General features: G+C 44.7%; 1 protein-coding gene across 7 annotated transcripts in view; it reads right to left on the minus strand.

Annotated features, from left to right (window-relative positions):
• SEC31B (SEC31 homolog B, COPII coat complex component) overlaps positions 1-14425 on the minus strand; it is a 35366-nt gene that overhangs the window by 16806 nt on the left and 4135 nt on the right. For 3 of the 7 annotated variants that reach the window (XM_055300039.1, XM_055300036.1, XM_055300040.1), the window contains 8 exons: positions 7772-7967; positions 7463-7558; positions 6391-6534; positions 5917-6059; positions 4984-5083; positions 4731-4892; positions 4069-4203; positions 27-257 (listed from right to left, as the gene is read on the minus strand). In XM_055300039.1, the coding sequence (XP_055156014.1) occupies positions 27-257; positions 4069-4203; positions 4731-4892; positions 4984-5083; positions 5917-6059; positions 6391-6534; positions 7463-7558; positions 7772-7967 (1207 nt within the window). The remainder of the gene's footprint in view (positions 1-26; positions 258-4068; positions 4204-4730; positions 4893-4983; positions 5084-5916; positions 6060-6390; positions 6535-7462; positions 7559-7771; positions 7968-14425) is intronic. The other 4 variants (XM_055300037.1, XM_055300038.1, XM_055300043.1 and 1 more) reach the window with 4 other exon arrangements.

Consider the following 14425-nt stretch of genomic DNA (forward strand, 5'->3'; position numbering starts at 1 on the left):
GAGTAGCCAGCCTTCAGGCTTCCTACCTTCAAGAATTGCCAGAGCATCTTTTCACTTTGCATTGACGTTTGTTCTATCTTGTTTTGGCAATAATTCAGGAGATTTCCTGATCCCAGGGCCTCCTGCAGCTCAGCTGATCGTCTCAGGAATTCAGATTCTGTGGTAACTTGACTGATGAAGACAAGGCGGAGGCAAGGCTGTGGCACCTGATGGGCAGGGGTGTTGGGAAGGCCAAAGGTAACCAGCTTCCCCCCAAACTGTTGAAGAAAAACAAGAAAGGTAAAGGTTGTATCTTCAAGCTCAAAATTAACACCAAGTCCACATCACAGGGAAGGCTATTTATTGGTTCACCCTAGAATAGGAAATCAACAATAAGAACTCCTGGGGGTGGAAGGGGATCAGGAAATGAGTAGCAAAAGTGCCTCCATACCAAAACCACTTCCACATTTTTAGCACCATCATCTTAAAACTCTAGCACACGGTACTCATCTTTTCATCTGTGCTGGTAGCACCATTCTCCCAGTCACCTTGGCTACATGCCTTGGCATTATCACAGTCTTTATACCCCCCACACCTACAAAACAGCAGTCTTACCTCTTCTTGTGCAGTGTCTCTCATGCAGGGCCCCTCTGTCCCATTCCCAGTGCTAGCACACCTAGGTTACTGGAATAGGATGCTAGCTTCTGGGTTTTCCTCCTTCCAAACCATCCTCCAGTCCAAGCCTTAGACTACCACCCTGTACCTATTGCTGCTCAGGAGTGTGTTATGGTTTCACAAGGCCACAGAAGAGACCTTAAGCTCCTCTGCCTGTAGCGTACAAAAGCCTCCAAAGTCAGAGCCAGACTCGCTAGCCTCTCTCTCCCTGCTCATTTATGTAATTGCTCCAACATCCCCAAAGTGCCTAGTTCATTCCTGCCTCTGAGCCTTCACCCACCAAGACACCCCCCACCCGAACATACTTCTTGCCAAAATAACGATCCTACATAAAGCATCTGTCACCAAGCAGAGCCCAGTAAAGTACCTTTATTCCATCAGTTCTCCACCTTGAATGCTCATTAAAACCACCTGAGGAGCTTTCCTGCATCATCAGGCTATACTCCAGACAATAAAATCTGAATCTCTCGGAGTGGGACTGGGTATCAGTATATTTTAAAGTTCTTCAGGTTGAAGTCATAGTTTACTACTACTGCTTACTCCCCCAACCCTTCACTATTTCCCTTCCTAAGACCTCTTCCTTAATGAACATTCCCACTTGGAATTCTTCACTTGACTCCTACAGCGCAAACCTATACTACAGATTAGTGCTAAACAAAACAATCTCAACTTTTGATTTGTTAGCATTTGATAGTCTTACAAAGTGCTTATATATATTCCTATTTGATGTTCATGCCAATTCACTAACATAAGCTGAGCAGGTACTACTATCCCTGTTTTACAGATAAGAACACTGAAGTCCGGGATCCCTGGGTGGTGCAGCGGTTTGGCGCCTGCCATTGGCCCAGGGCGTGATCCTGGAGACCCGGGATCAAATCCCACATCAGGCTCCCTGCATGGAGCCTGCTTCTCCCTCTGCCTGTGTCTCTGCCTCTCTGTCTCTCTCTGTGTGACTATCATGAATAAATAAATAAAATCTTAAAAAAAAAGAACACTGAAGTCCTAAGTTAGTAACTTGGTCAAGGCTACCCAGCTAATAAGTGACAGAGCTATGATAAGAATGTAGGTCTCGGGCACCTGGGTGGCTCAGTCAGTTAAGCTCTGACTCTTGATTTCAGCTCAGGTTGTGATCTCAGGGTTGTGGAACAGAGCTCCATGTTGGCTCTGCACTTGGTGGGAAGTCCACTTGAGATTCTCTCTCCCCCTCTCCCTCAGCCTCTCCCCACCCCCCAGCCTATGCATTCGCACTCTCTCTCTTTCAAATAAGTAAATAAATCTTTAAAAAAAATGCAGGCCTCTCCAGACAGACTCATAAATACAGAGAACAAACTGGTGGTTGCCAGAGAAGGGGGTAGGAGGATAGGCAAAATGGGTGAAGAGTGGAAGGTACAGGCTTCCAGTTATGGAATGAATAAGTCATAGGGATGAGAGGCACAGCATGAGAAATATAGTCAATGGTACTGTAACAACTTTGTATGGCAACAGATGGTAGCTACCCTTGTGGTGAGCACAGCATAATGTATAGACTTGTCAAATCATTACATTGTATATATTGTACATCTGAAACTAAATGTAACATTGTGTCAACTGTACTTCAATTTAAAAAGGCAGAAAATTAGCATTGGGGCTGATATACAGAAAATGAAACTCTTAGGCATTGCTGTTGGAAATATTGTACAGCTGCTGTGGAAAATGGTATGGTGATTTCTCAGAAAATTAAACACAGAATTGCCTCTTGAAACAAAGAACCAAAAGAATGTACCCCTTTCAACATCAGAATTCTTCACTGTACTGCCTCCTGAGAATGTTAGCCTTCCCTCCACAATAAAACTGGTGGCTCCAAACACAAGAACTACTTCTTTGATACATCTGTTTTCAATTCAAATCAGAATTTAAAGCACTGCGTTAAGTGCTTTAGGGCCCTGCCACTCCTCAGACCAGCAGCAGGGGCATCACCTGGGAACTTGTTGGAAAAGTAGAGTCTTGGGGATCCCTGGGTGGCTCAGCGGTTTGGCCCAGGATGTAATCCTGGAGTCCCAGGATCGAGTCCCATGTCGGGCTCCTTGCATGGAGCCTGCTTTGCCCTCTGCCCGTGTCTCTGCCTCTGTGTGTGTGTGTATGTGTCTCTCATGAATAAATGAATAAAATCTTAAAAAAAAAGGAAAAGCAGAGTCTTGGGCCCTATCCTAGACTGAATGAACCAGAATTTGAATTTTAATAAGATCCTCAGGTGATCTGCATGTGCATTAAAGCTTAAGAAGCAGCTGCTTTAGAAAAGGAACAAAATGAGGTCCCTATCTTCAAGGAATCTATTACATAGTAGGGTCTCCACACATATATATAAATAACCTTAGTACAGTTAGAATGTATCATTCTAGGACTAGAAATCTTTGAAGTGAAATTTGATTTGGGTTTAAAGACAGGCACTGTGGAGGGGTGGTATTTAAGACAGTAGAATTCTGTAGTAGGATTTAATGGCTCAGGAGAGAGGTGAAGGGCAGGGTATGGGCTGAAGCAGCAAAGCTGAGTAGTTATTTGTAGAACAGAAAGGAGTCATATGTATCTGAAACCTAGGGAACACATAAGAATTAGGTGGGAATAAAAACTGGAAAGGTGGGCAGCCCTGGTGGTGCAGCGGTTTAGCGCCGCCTGCAGCCCAGGGTGTGACCCTGGAGACGTGGGATTGAGTCCCATGTCGGGCTTTCCGCATGGAGCCTGCTTCTTCCTCTGCCTGTGTCTCTGCCTCTCTAAAATCAATCAATCAATCAATCAATCAATCTTAAAAAAAACCTGGAAAGGTAAGTGAAGCCCTGTGTACATGTGGTCTGGAGTCCATAGGGGAATGGGGGCCAAAGGTTTTGAGCAAAGGAGTGACAAGGTGGAACCTACTTTTTTTTTTCTTTTCTGCTTTGTATTCTAACCCTTACATGTCTGGACTCACTACCAGTCCAGACATGTAAGAGAGAAAAATTAGGCAGAATCACAGGAAGTTCTCTATAACTGAGCAGTCTAAAGCAACCAATACCTTTTATTTTTTATTTTTAAGATTTTATTTATTCATGAGAGAGGCAGAGACACAGGCAGAGGGAGAAGCAGGCTCCATGCAGGGAGCCCGATGCGGGACTCGACCCCAGGACCCCCGGATCACACCCTGAGCCAAAGGCAGATGCTCAACCCCTGAGCCATCCAGGCATCCCGCAGCCAATACCTTTCAGACAGGCCTGGCACAGTAAGCAAGGTGAAGCGGTAGAGAGAAAAGCTATAGAAACTCTGAGCACTAAAATGGGACCTGATCTGAGACACAGACAGTAGGAATAAATCTCCTATAGAACATAGCTATACATTAGGCTTATGAGAGGCTTCACAAACTTATGCATAACCATGCACACACACACCCCCACACACTACACTTACAGCAAATGAAACACCTGCTGGCCTTCTCATCCATTTGGGGGGTTTTTTTAGAGGAGGTATCAGTGATGCTTGGGACACTTGCTCTGGTACCTGCAATGGTGGGAGAGGCTGGCCTTTGCTGAAGGAAGAATAGATCTAAGGGCAAAAAGACACCTGTATCACCAACTCAAAGTGGTGCTGCATCCATAAACATTTATTCTGGAAGAAATCCTTGAGATACCCAATCTAGCCTACAAAGCCTTGATTCCTGTTTTCTAGGGAACTGGTATTGAGGGTAGGATTCCCAAGGCTCTTGGAAGGCCTACTGTATCTAAGGTCTACAGTGGAGGGTAGACACAAAATGGATCTATAGGAGAAAAGGAGATAAGACAGTTCATACTTCCAAAGTAATGGTCCCAGCATGGAGGTCCAGTATCCCCGAAATACCACAGAGAACATCCAGGAGCAAGAGTCAGTCAACATGAGGCTTCTTTTGTACTATGGCAGGAACTGACATCCTCCCAGGAAGATGGGCACTAGAGCAAAGGTTGCAGCTCTCCCAACCCAGGGCCCTGGCTTCCCAGTTTCCAAAAGTTCCCACCTCTTTCCAGGCCATCCCCAGTCTCCTCTTTCTCTACCCCCCCCCCCCATAGAGATAGCATTCTCCACCAAGCCATTCAAACCTTGTCAGCATGTCTCATCTGTTGGACTTCCCAGCTCCTACCCATCACAGAGTACAAACTGATCCAGCCGTCAAAGGAGGCAGCAGAGAACACTGGAGGGTCCCGAGGGCACCACTGCACATCAAAGCACCAGCTGCTCTGTGTGGATAGCTTATATACTACCTGTGAGGGAACCCAACCATTAGGGAAGCCCTGACCTACGTGAGGCAACCCAGAACACACAGCTTATTTCCCCACAGAGGGGTCAGCCTACCTCACTGCTCCCCAGGTTCCAGCACAAGATCTGGTTGTCCTTGGCACTACTGAGCAGCAGCTCAGCATCAGCCTGGCTCCATGACACAGATAAGATCCCCCTAAAAAGGAAGGGAAAGAGGAACTAACATTTGTTGAATGCCTACTCTAAGTAGAGTACCTTAGAGATCTTGGATAAATTTCATCCCTATAAAATAGGCAGTCTGATTTCATTTTACAAACAAGGAAAATGAGACTTTGAAAAATTAAAAGCAATCATGCAGCCAGAATCCAAGTCAAATCCCAGAGCCCATGCACTACACACTGTATCACTCTGCCTCCCATAGGTCCCCTCACAATGGCCTGTTCTTTTTCCCTGACTAGAATGAGGCTATGAATTAGCATGAATCAGGCAAGCATCCATCCCCATGGGTGCTTTTTAGCCCAGGAGGAAAGTGAGGACTCAACTCTTCAAAGTCCCCAAGAAGGAAGAAAGGCAATATAAAGCTCTTTAGTAAGAATGAACAGCATGGGGCTGCTTTCTCTGCCATGGGTCCAAGAGCTACAGCTTCAGGGGCAAGCCTGTTCAGATGGCTAGACAGGCACCAAGGTTCTCTTATTAAGGAGAACTCCTGGAGGAAGCAATCTCACAACCTAAAGAAATGAACATTATCCTAGATCAGAGCCTGGGGACTCCAAGTATTTCTCATGCCTCTATCTACATTCCCATTTCTGGAACTTAAACGTAATCTTAGGTTCTTTTCCATAACCTTGGAATCTCAAGGAACTCCTCTTTGTTGGGGCTAGAGTTAGGACTGGGAGACTGTGTGTTCACTGGGAATGGCTCTAAAGACAGGGAGGATGTTCGGTAAGTAAAGTGAGGCATTCACTGCCTCCTACCCAGCTCAATTATGCCCCATTATCCAGCAAGGATGTAGACAGTTTGAGGTATTACCTGCTGTGGCTCTCTAGCACCTTCAGGGGCAAGGAGGCAAAGCGCAAATCCCACAGTTGAATCACTGGGAAACGATCATCTTCTGAACAGAGCACCAACTGGGTGGCTATGTCTGGGTGCCAAGCCAGCCCTGAAGTGTGCATCTGTGAACAAAGCAGACCCCAATGGGTGATGTGACCTGACTCTTCTGATTATGAACCTTTTCTGCCCAGTTGGAATAGGACCTCTGAGGGCAAGTTTTGTGTCTCTTCCATGTGATAAGTGATGACCATGAGTAAAATAAGGAACATTAGAAGCCTTCAGATCACCTGTTTAGCTTCCCTAAGCATTCACTCTCTATTGGAAATCTGCTAAGAGGTAGAATCTACAAGTGCAACGGCTGAAAACAGAACCTTGGCCTGGGAAGAGCAGCTCCAAAGACTAGGCATGAGGAAGAAGCCAGAGCCCAAGCCTGTATTCTGCCCAATAACTCACCCTGTTGCTATGATCGCTGACTTTGATGATGGGTTCATTCTTCCTGAGATCCCACACAACTGCCTTGCCGCTGGGGTGAGCAGAAGATAGAATGTGTTGAACTTGTGGGTTCCAAGCGACTGCCTTGATGTCTTCTGGAGGCTGCTGAGGCAGGAATGGGGGAGGGGGTAGAGGACAACTTGTCATCCCCTGGACCAAGAGCCATTTGCTGTTCCACTGATCCCAACCACCCACAGAAAGCCCAAGAGTAGACATGGGGCTTCCCAAACCCAAACAGTGTCAGGGAGCTGGGAGTTGAATTTTCCAGAGAGGATCCTTTAGGGTACTGGTGTGGAAGCTAAGAGAATGGCAGGCACCCTTGGATTTTACTCCTATCCCAACGTGCCCCAGAGAGGATGCAATCAAGACTTAAAACAGCCCTCTTATCTATGACAAAGAGAGAGACAGAGGAGGAGGAAGGGAGGAAAATACAGACACATAAGACCCCAGAGAAAATGAAGCAGAAAGAAAAGCCATTGCTATTTCTAGAGCATTAGGTACTATCAAATTTTATATTTAACTTACCTCACGATACTGTAAGCACAAGACAAACAACCAGGAAGCAAAAAGATGAGGCCAGTTACAGACTGACAGGTAGGTACACTCAGAGACAGACATACATAAGATCCCCAACTGCATGACAGAACCAGATACAGAGGCAAAACTGACCCACCCCACAAAAAGGACAAGGATGTACCTGAGTGTCCCCTCTTGGGCCCACTCCACTGAGCCCCGGGCCCTACTCTACTCTGCCTAAGCTCTACTATGATAAATAGTACTCTCACTCCTTTTCTCAATGTCTTTTACTGCCTTTCTTCATCTTCCTTCTAGAAAGCCTAGGACAGTTAATGACCACAGACCACCACATACACACTTCCCTCCTGTTTGGCTGGTAACATGTTAGTCTGTAGAGCTTTATTGCCCTCCAGTGGTAAAGTCCAAAATTTCCTGCACTCTGGCTGCCTCCAGAATTTAAGACTTTCTGGGCAAATCAGGTGCACACGCTAATCAGCAGCCCTGGGAGCCTCCTTACCTGTAACTTGCATCCTGGGGTCATTGGCACATTTAGGTTATTCAAATCCCAGATGAAGATTTCAGAATCACTGGCCCCTGAGGCCAGGAGATTGCCCTGTATGAAGAAAAGGCCTTTGGAGATACCACCACCCCATGAAAAGGTAGGAGCAGGAAAGGGGAAATAGACCTACATCTGGGGCTTCCAAAGCCTCCCCCATAACAGCCTGGGAAGGGCTCAGAATTATAGACTGGAGGTCACGAGTGAATGCCTCCACTCAGATCTGTTGCTCCATGGCTTGGCCATGTCCAACCAACTGAAATGTAGTACCTGGAAAGGATTAAAGTCAAGGGCTCTAACAGCCCCTGTGTGCTTCCGTCTCTGGGCAATCACAGGCTCCTTCCCGGAAGACAGGATGTGGGTCACATTGTATAGAGTAAGCATGCCATTGTCCCCGCCGCCTGCAATGACCCCGGACCCTTCCAGAAGCCCACTGCCAAAGCTCCCCCAGATCAGCTTGTAAAACCTGAGGAGGTAAAAGGTAAGGTAAAAGGTAAGAAAGGGGAGGAACTGGCATCAGTACCAACTCAGAAATATGTCGGTAGGCAGAGAGGAGGCATCTCTGTCAGCCCCTGCCATTATGCAGGCATCCCCACCCTGAGATGGAGTCTGCCTGTCTCCCTCACTTACCAGACACATAACACAGGTTTCCTTGCTTAGTCCTGCCCTTTCTCTGAAAAAGATTCCATCGTTGTTACACTAGAAGTCAGGAGGCCTCTGACTCAGAGTTGTGTAGGCATACTTTTTTTTTTTTAAGTTAACACTATCAGGGTTATTTAGGCCCAAGAAACACATTTCAAATACTAATTACTTCACTTAATCCTCACAACTCAAAAAACAACTACTCACACTTAATTGAAGACTTCCCATGTGCCAGGCCCTGTTTGAAGTGCTTCACATATATTAGCTGATTTAATATTCAACAACTCTATGAAGTATTATTATTAACTCCATTTTCAATTGAGGAAACTGAGGCACAGAGAATTTATGAAACTTCTGAATACACATTTAGTAATTTTTATCCCTATTTAACAGCTAGAAAGTGGTAGAATAAAGGTTTAAAGTCTGGCTCATCTTCTATTATTTATTTTCTTTTTTTAGAGGTGAGGAGGGGTAGAGAGAGAGAGAGAAAGAGAATCTTAAGTAGACTTCATATTCAGCATACAGCCCAACATGGGGCTTGATCTCACAACCCCAAGATCATAACCTAAGTTGAAGTCAAGAGTCAGACACTCAACTGACCAAGCCACCCAGGCACCCTGGCCCATCTTGTTTTTAGAACCTGAGCTCTTAACCATCACAAAATAGTGTATTCTATTTAGAGGAAGATCTAAACCCTTTTGTACCTGACTAGAAGCAGGCTTCTTACACCAACAATCACTGTCCCTTATTCCCTCTCAAGCTGTAAGTAAGAAAAGACCCAAGGATCTCTCTACCCTGTGTCTCTTCTATGTGACTAGCCTATGGATCTGCTATATGGCTGCAGTGGGCCAGCCCTGGAAACATACAGGCATAAAAAATAAACATATCTCTTGAGAAACATTTAAGGCTTTCTGAAGATGCTTCTAACAAGACACTGTCAGTGTCTTGCACAGAAGAAAAAGATGGACACTGGGCCCCTACAGACAAAGATGGGTCTTCTGCAAAGCCCCTAGGGAAGCCATGTGAGTCCCCAAAATAGAGGACAGGTAATCTGTCCTCTATTTCACAGCTGCTAGCCAAGGGTATTTCCACAGCCCTACAGAGAAGCCAGATTTCACATCAAATGATGTCATAAGATCCCTAGCTGAAATGAAATGTTCCCACACCCTGGGAATAGTCAGCCAAGAAACGGAGTGGAGTGACTGTGCAGGAACCTGTTTGGCCAGTCATTAGCACAGCAACCACCTGTTAGAAGTGAAGAGAAGAGCACTGGTTGAGACCAGGTCAGCAACTGAGATAAAACAGCAGAGCAGATACAAACAGCAGTTCTAAAGCTACTGTCCAAAAGGCTATGTGTTCTAAGGTTGGACTGATCTTAATAGGGCAGAAGAATGTGTGCCATATTAACTCAAGAGGCTGCCATGTTACCCTGGGGCGAGAGGTTAGTGTGGGCAGAGGCAAGTCAACAGAGTAACTAGAGAATCCCTGAATAGGTCTCATAGGAACCATAGGAGAATGGCCAGAGAAAAACTCACATGGGGATGGTAGAAGATGTTGTGGTAACCTCAGTATGGTCACAGTGTATGATATCCAGACCAAAGATAAAGGTACCTGAAACCTCAAGGGGGAGTCACCAAAGAGCTGGAAAACAAAGCCCAGTTAAAGTGACCAAATGTAGAATACAAAGCATGACAAAATAACTTTCTTTCTCTAAGCATGTAAAAAGTATAGTCCTATGGTTAACCATTTCACTAGTGAGGGTGAAGCTGGAGAGGAAACAGGCATGATAGACTACACCTGGGAGAACAGGACCAGCTGAGACAAGATAAGCAACGACCTGGACATGATTATTCAATGGGTTCAAAGAGTATCAATCATCTCTGCTCTGCAAATGGACAGGGAACTGTGTGTGTGTACACGCAAGTGTTGTGCATGCAGAGAAAGAGCACAAGCATTTTGACAAACACAACAAAATATTAACAACTGATACATCTAAGTAAAGGTGTATGATTATTCATTGTACTATTCTACTTTTCTATGTTTGAATCATTTAAAAAAACTTAAAAACAAGATGGCCTTTGGCTTGAAAATAGGATTTTCAGAAATTAGAAGGGATTTAAGGAGAAGGTATAGGAAGAGTTTGTATAGAGGAATCCCAGGGTGGCTCAGCGGTTTAGCACCTGCCTTCGGCCCAGGGTGTGATCCTGGAGTCCCGGGATTGAGTTCTGCATCGGGCTCCCTGAATGGAGCCTGCTTCTCCCTCTGCCTGTGTCTCTGCCTCTCTCTCTCTGTTTCTCATGAATAAATAAAATCTTAAAAAAAAAAAAGGGAGAGTTTGTACAGAATGGGAACTTTCAAAACATGAGAATACCAGGGGAATTCTCTGAAGTGGTTCCCACGGAGATGGAAACAATAGATACCACAGAGCATCAAGAATGATGGGTGGCACCTAAAGAAAATACAGATTATTTACATACCTATCTAGGCCATGCAAAGTAGAACTCCCAGAGACAGACTCTCAGAATCCAGATTTTTAATGAGCCCCCAGGTGATTCTAATAAGCAACCAGGGTTGAGAACCCCTGTACCAGATACATCAGACTGACACCAGCCTAGACCAATAAAGACACTGAAATTCGCAAAGATAGAATCAGCCCTAAGAACCACCTCATGGCTATGCTTCCGGAGGAGAGAAAAAGACAAGGTTCAAGAGAGTAAACTGAGGCCTGAGAGGTCAGAAGGTCATCCCTGCTAAGCTCAGCTGAGGCCAAGCTTTAGCTACTTTATTTTTAGGAACATGTGCTGTGTAAATTCTTGCTTCTATATGTACTTCTTTATCTGGGATTTTGCTTTTATTTGCTTAGTTAGGTTTCTTTTTAAAAATCCCAACGTCATGTTAGTGAACTCAAGTGAAAACAAGTCAAAATACCTGAGGGTAAAAAAAAAAAAAATAGCTGAGGGAATCCAAGTTTCCTTAAAAGTCAGAGCAATGCAGGCAGTACTCCAAGCTACAGAATGAAGATAGTGAAGCATGGCTGTGAGGGAAGTTTTGTCCTGATGCTCACCTAGTATGCACCAAGAAACTAAATGCCTATGTATCCTGAAGTTACAGCAGAGAAAAACAGGGCCAGAGAAGCTAAATAATGTACCCAAGAGGACATTAGATGGCAGTGCTGGGTCCTGAACCGAGGTCTATCCAACAACAAAGCTCATGTTTTCTCTACTCTGTGATCTTGATGTAATCTCTAAAGAAGGCAAATGGGAAATGGGAAAACTAAGAGAAATACATGATCTTTTTCAGCTTGCTGTTCCATACAGAGGCAGCCAAAGAGGGGTCACAATGCTCCCCAAGTAGCTAGAACTGCTATAAAGGTACTAGAAAATAGATCTCCTACCTTCTTCATGTTATGAGAGGATGGGTCATACAGAGGCTACAGAGACCACAAGGAGATCTAGGTCAGTGTAGACAGAGGGTGGAATATAGCACATTACACATCAGCTTCTGATCTTACTCAGCCACAGCAGCTAAGTCCTCAATTCACAAGTCAACACACAAATCATGTATTCTTCTCCCCAAAACCTCTTCTTGCATGAGATTCATCTAACAAACCAAATATTGCCAGCTTCAGTGTGCATGCTAATCTGTACTGATTCTGACGCATCCAGTGGCATTTATCCACGCATTTCCAGTCTACCTATATAGTCTGAGACAGTCTCCTATCCACATCCGTATCAGTGTTTCAGAGCAGTTCTTTTTCAGTTAAGTATTTCTAAATATATGACATTTCTCTGATGCATCATGGCTTGAGGATAAGGGGGTCTTCAGGATTCAAATGTGGTTAAGCCATGGGTCTGGTGAAAATGGCAGGAAAAGGAAGAGGAAAGATTCTGAAAAGTATATTTTTATGTAATAACGAAGGGGGGGCACCTGGGTGGCTCAGCTGCGTAAGCGTCCAACTCTTGATTTTGGCTCAGATCATGATCTCAGGATCCTGAGATTGAGCCCTGCTTCAGGCTCTGTGCCCAGTGAGGAGTCTGCTTTTCTCCTCTCTCCTTTCTCTCTCTCAAATAATAGATAAATCTTTGGGGGGGGGGGGACTGTGCTATAAAAAAGAAAGGGGGGATCCCTGGGTGGCGCAGCGGTTTGGCGCCTGCCTTTGGCCCAGGGCACGATCCTGGGGACCCGGGATCGAATCCCACGTCAGGCTCCCGGTGCATGGAGCCTGCTTCTCCCTCTGCCTATGTCTCTGCCTCTCTCTCTCTATCATAAATAAATAATAAAAATAATTTAAAAAGAAAGGGAAGGAAAGACTGAACATAAGACCTAAATTTAGAGTTCAGTAGGTTCTCAGCAGGCATCTTACACAATCTCTTCTTTAAACATAAGTGAGGAAACTGAAGACCAGTGTCAGAATACCATTTGCACAGTCATGTATCTTTAATCAAGCATGCAACCCAATACAACTGTGCATTCTGCTAAACCATGCAAAAGATGACACAGAAAAGAAAGAGGGAGGCATAAAACAAAGACTGGACAGCCCTCTACCTACTCTGATCAATAGTTTCAGATATGAATTTCTGAGTAAGTGACTGAATCCAGGCTGAGAAGAAAGTGGGTGTCTAAGACCCTGGGGTGTCCAAGATGATTTCTTCAACAAGACTCTAATGATCAAGGTCTAGGTCAAAGGTAATTCCTTAGGTCTTTGGACACAATTATAGAAGTGGAAAAGAAAGTAAAAATGAAATACTCTCAATAGTGTTAATTGTACTATTTATTTGGGTTATAGCCCCCAATCCTTGCAGGACGGAACAGGGTATGAAGTTTATGATTCATGAATTGAGTATCAACATTTCAAAAAGGGTCCCTTCAACACAGCTGGCTGCAAAACAAACCGATCATCACACTTGAAAAGCTCTCAAGGAACTAAGGTTAACTGAAGAATAACTATAACTAACTAAAATGGTGGATATGAATGCTCAGTTTGGTAATTCCGACATTTCTAATGTCACTCATTCATTTAACAGATATTTATTAAGTATCTAACACCAGGCACTGTTTTAGGAGCTAGAGATACAGCAGTGAACAAAACAGACAAAAATCTCTGCCCATAGAGTTCTTAGGATTCAATTTCAAGATTTCTTTTTTTTTTTTTTTGTAAAGATTTTATTTATTTACTCATGAGAGACATACAGAGAGAGGGAGGCAGAGATACAGAGGGAGAAACAGGCTCCATGCAGGAAGCCTGACGTGGGACTTGATCCCGGTCTGTGGGACTTGATCCCAGGTCTCCAGGATCATGCCCTAGACTGAAGGCAGCGCTAAACCACTGAGCCACCCAGGCTGCCCCAATTTCAAGATTTCTTAAGCAATTTTATTGCCTCTTTCTTAGGAACTCTGCCCTAAGGAGCCACTACTGTGCTGAAGCTGCTAATTTGCTGGCTAAGGACAAGAGTCCTTGCCCACTGGTCCTATTCTTTAACTCCAGAAGTATAAATGTAATTGAATTAGCTCCACTCCTTTCAGGGGCCCTTTCTGAAATGCTTGCTTAGATGCTAAGAATATCTCATCATTATTGGTAAACCCTTCAGTGGCTGCTCTTCAAAGGGAAAGGTGCTGGAAATACAGAGATGTAAAGAATTCTGAAATAAGGGATACTGTCAGAAAGTCATAAAGGGGCTTCAGAAAGGGAGGACAATAACTAGGCTAAACCATGAAAAGAAAAAAGAGGATACTTCTGTCTAAATATCTTTTTTTTTAACTTTTATTTATTTATGATAGTCACAGAGAGAGAGAGAGAGAGAGAGAGAGAGAGAGAGAGAGAGAGAGGCAGAGACACAGGCAGAGGGAGAAGCAGGCTCCATGCACCGGGAGCCTGACGTGGGATTTGATCCCGGGTCTCCAGGATCGCGCCCTGGGCCAAAGGCAGGCGCTAAACCGCTACGCCACCCAGGGATCCCCCTGTCTAAATATCTTAATTAATCTCTCAGATGAAAAAATGCACAGGGATCCCTGGGTGGCGCAGTGGTTTGGCGCCTGCCTTTGGCCCAGGGCGCAATCCTGGAGACCTGGGATCGAATCCCACATCGGGCTCCCGGTGCATGGAGCCTGCTTCTCCCTCTGCCTGTGGCTCTGCCTCTCTCTGTGTGTGTGACTATCATAAATAAATAAAAATTTAAAAAAAAAGAAAAATGCACAGGAGAATACAAAGCTGCATTTTGACCAGTAATCTCTAAAGTGGGATGGCCAAGATAATTTTCAAAGTTGTAGGGAAAAGATTTATAT

This window comes from Nyctereutes procyonoides, unplaced genomic scaffold, assembly GCF_905146905.1.
Source record: "Nyctereutes procyonoides isolate TBG_1078 unplaced genomic scaffold, NYPRO_anot_genome, whole genome shotgun sequence".
NCBI lineage: Eukaryota > Metazoa > Chordata > Mammalia > Carnivora > Canidae > Nyctereutes > Nyctereutes procyonoides.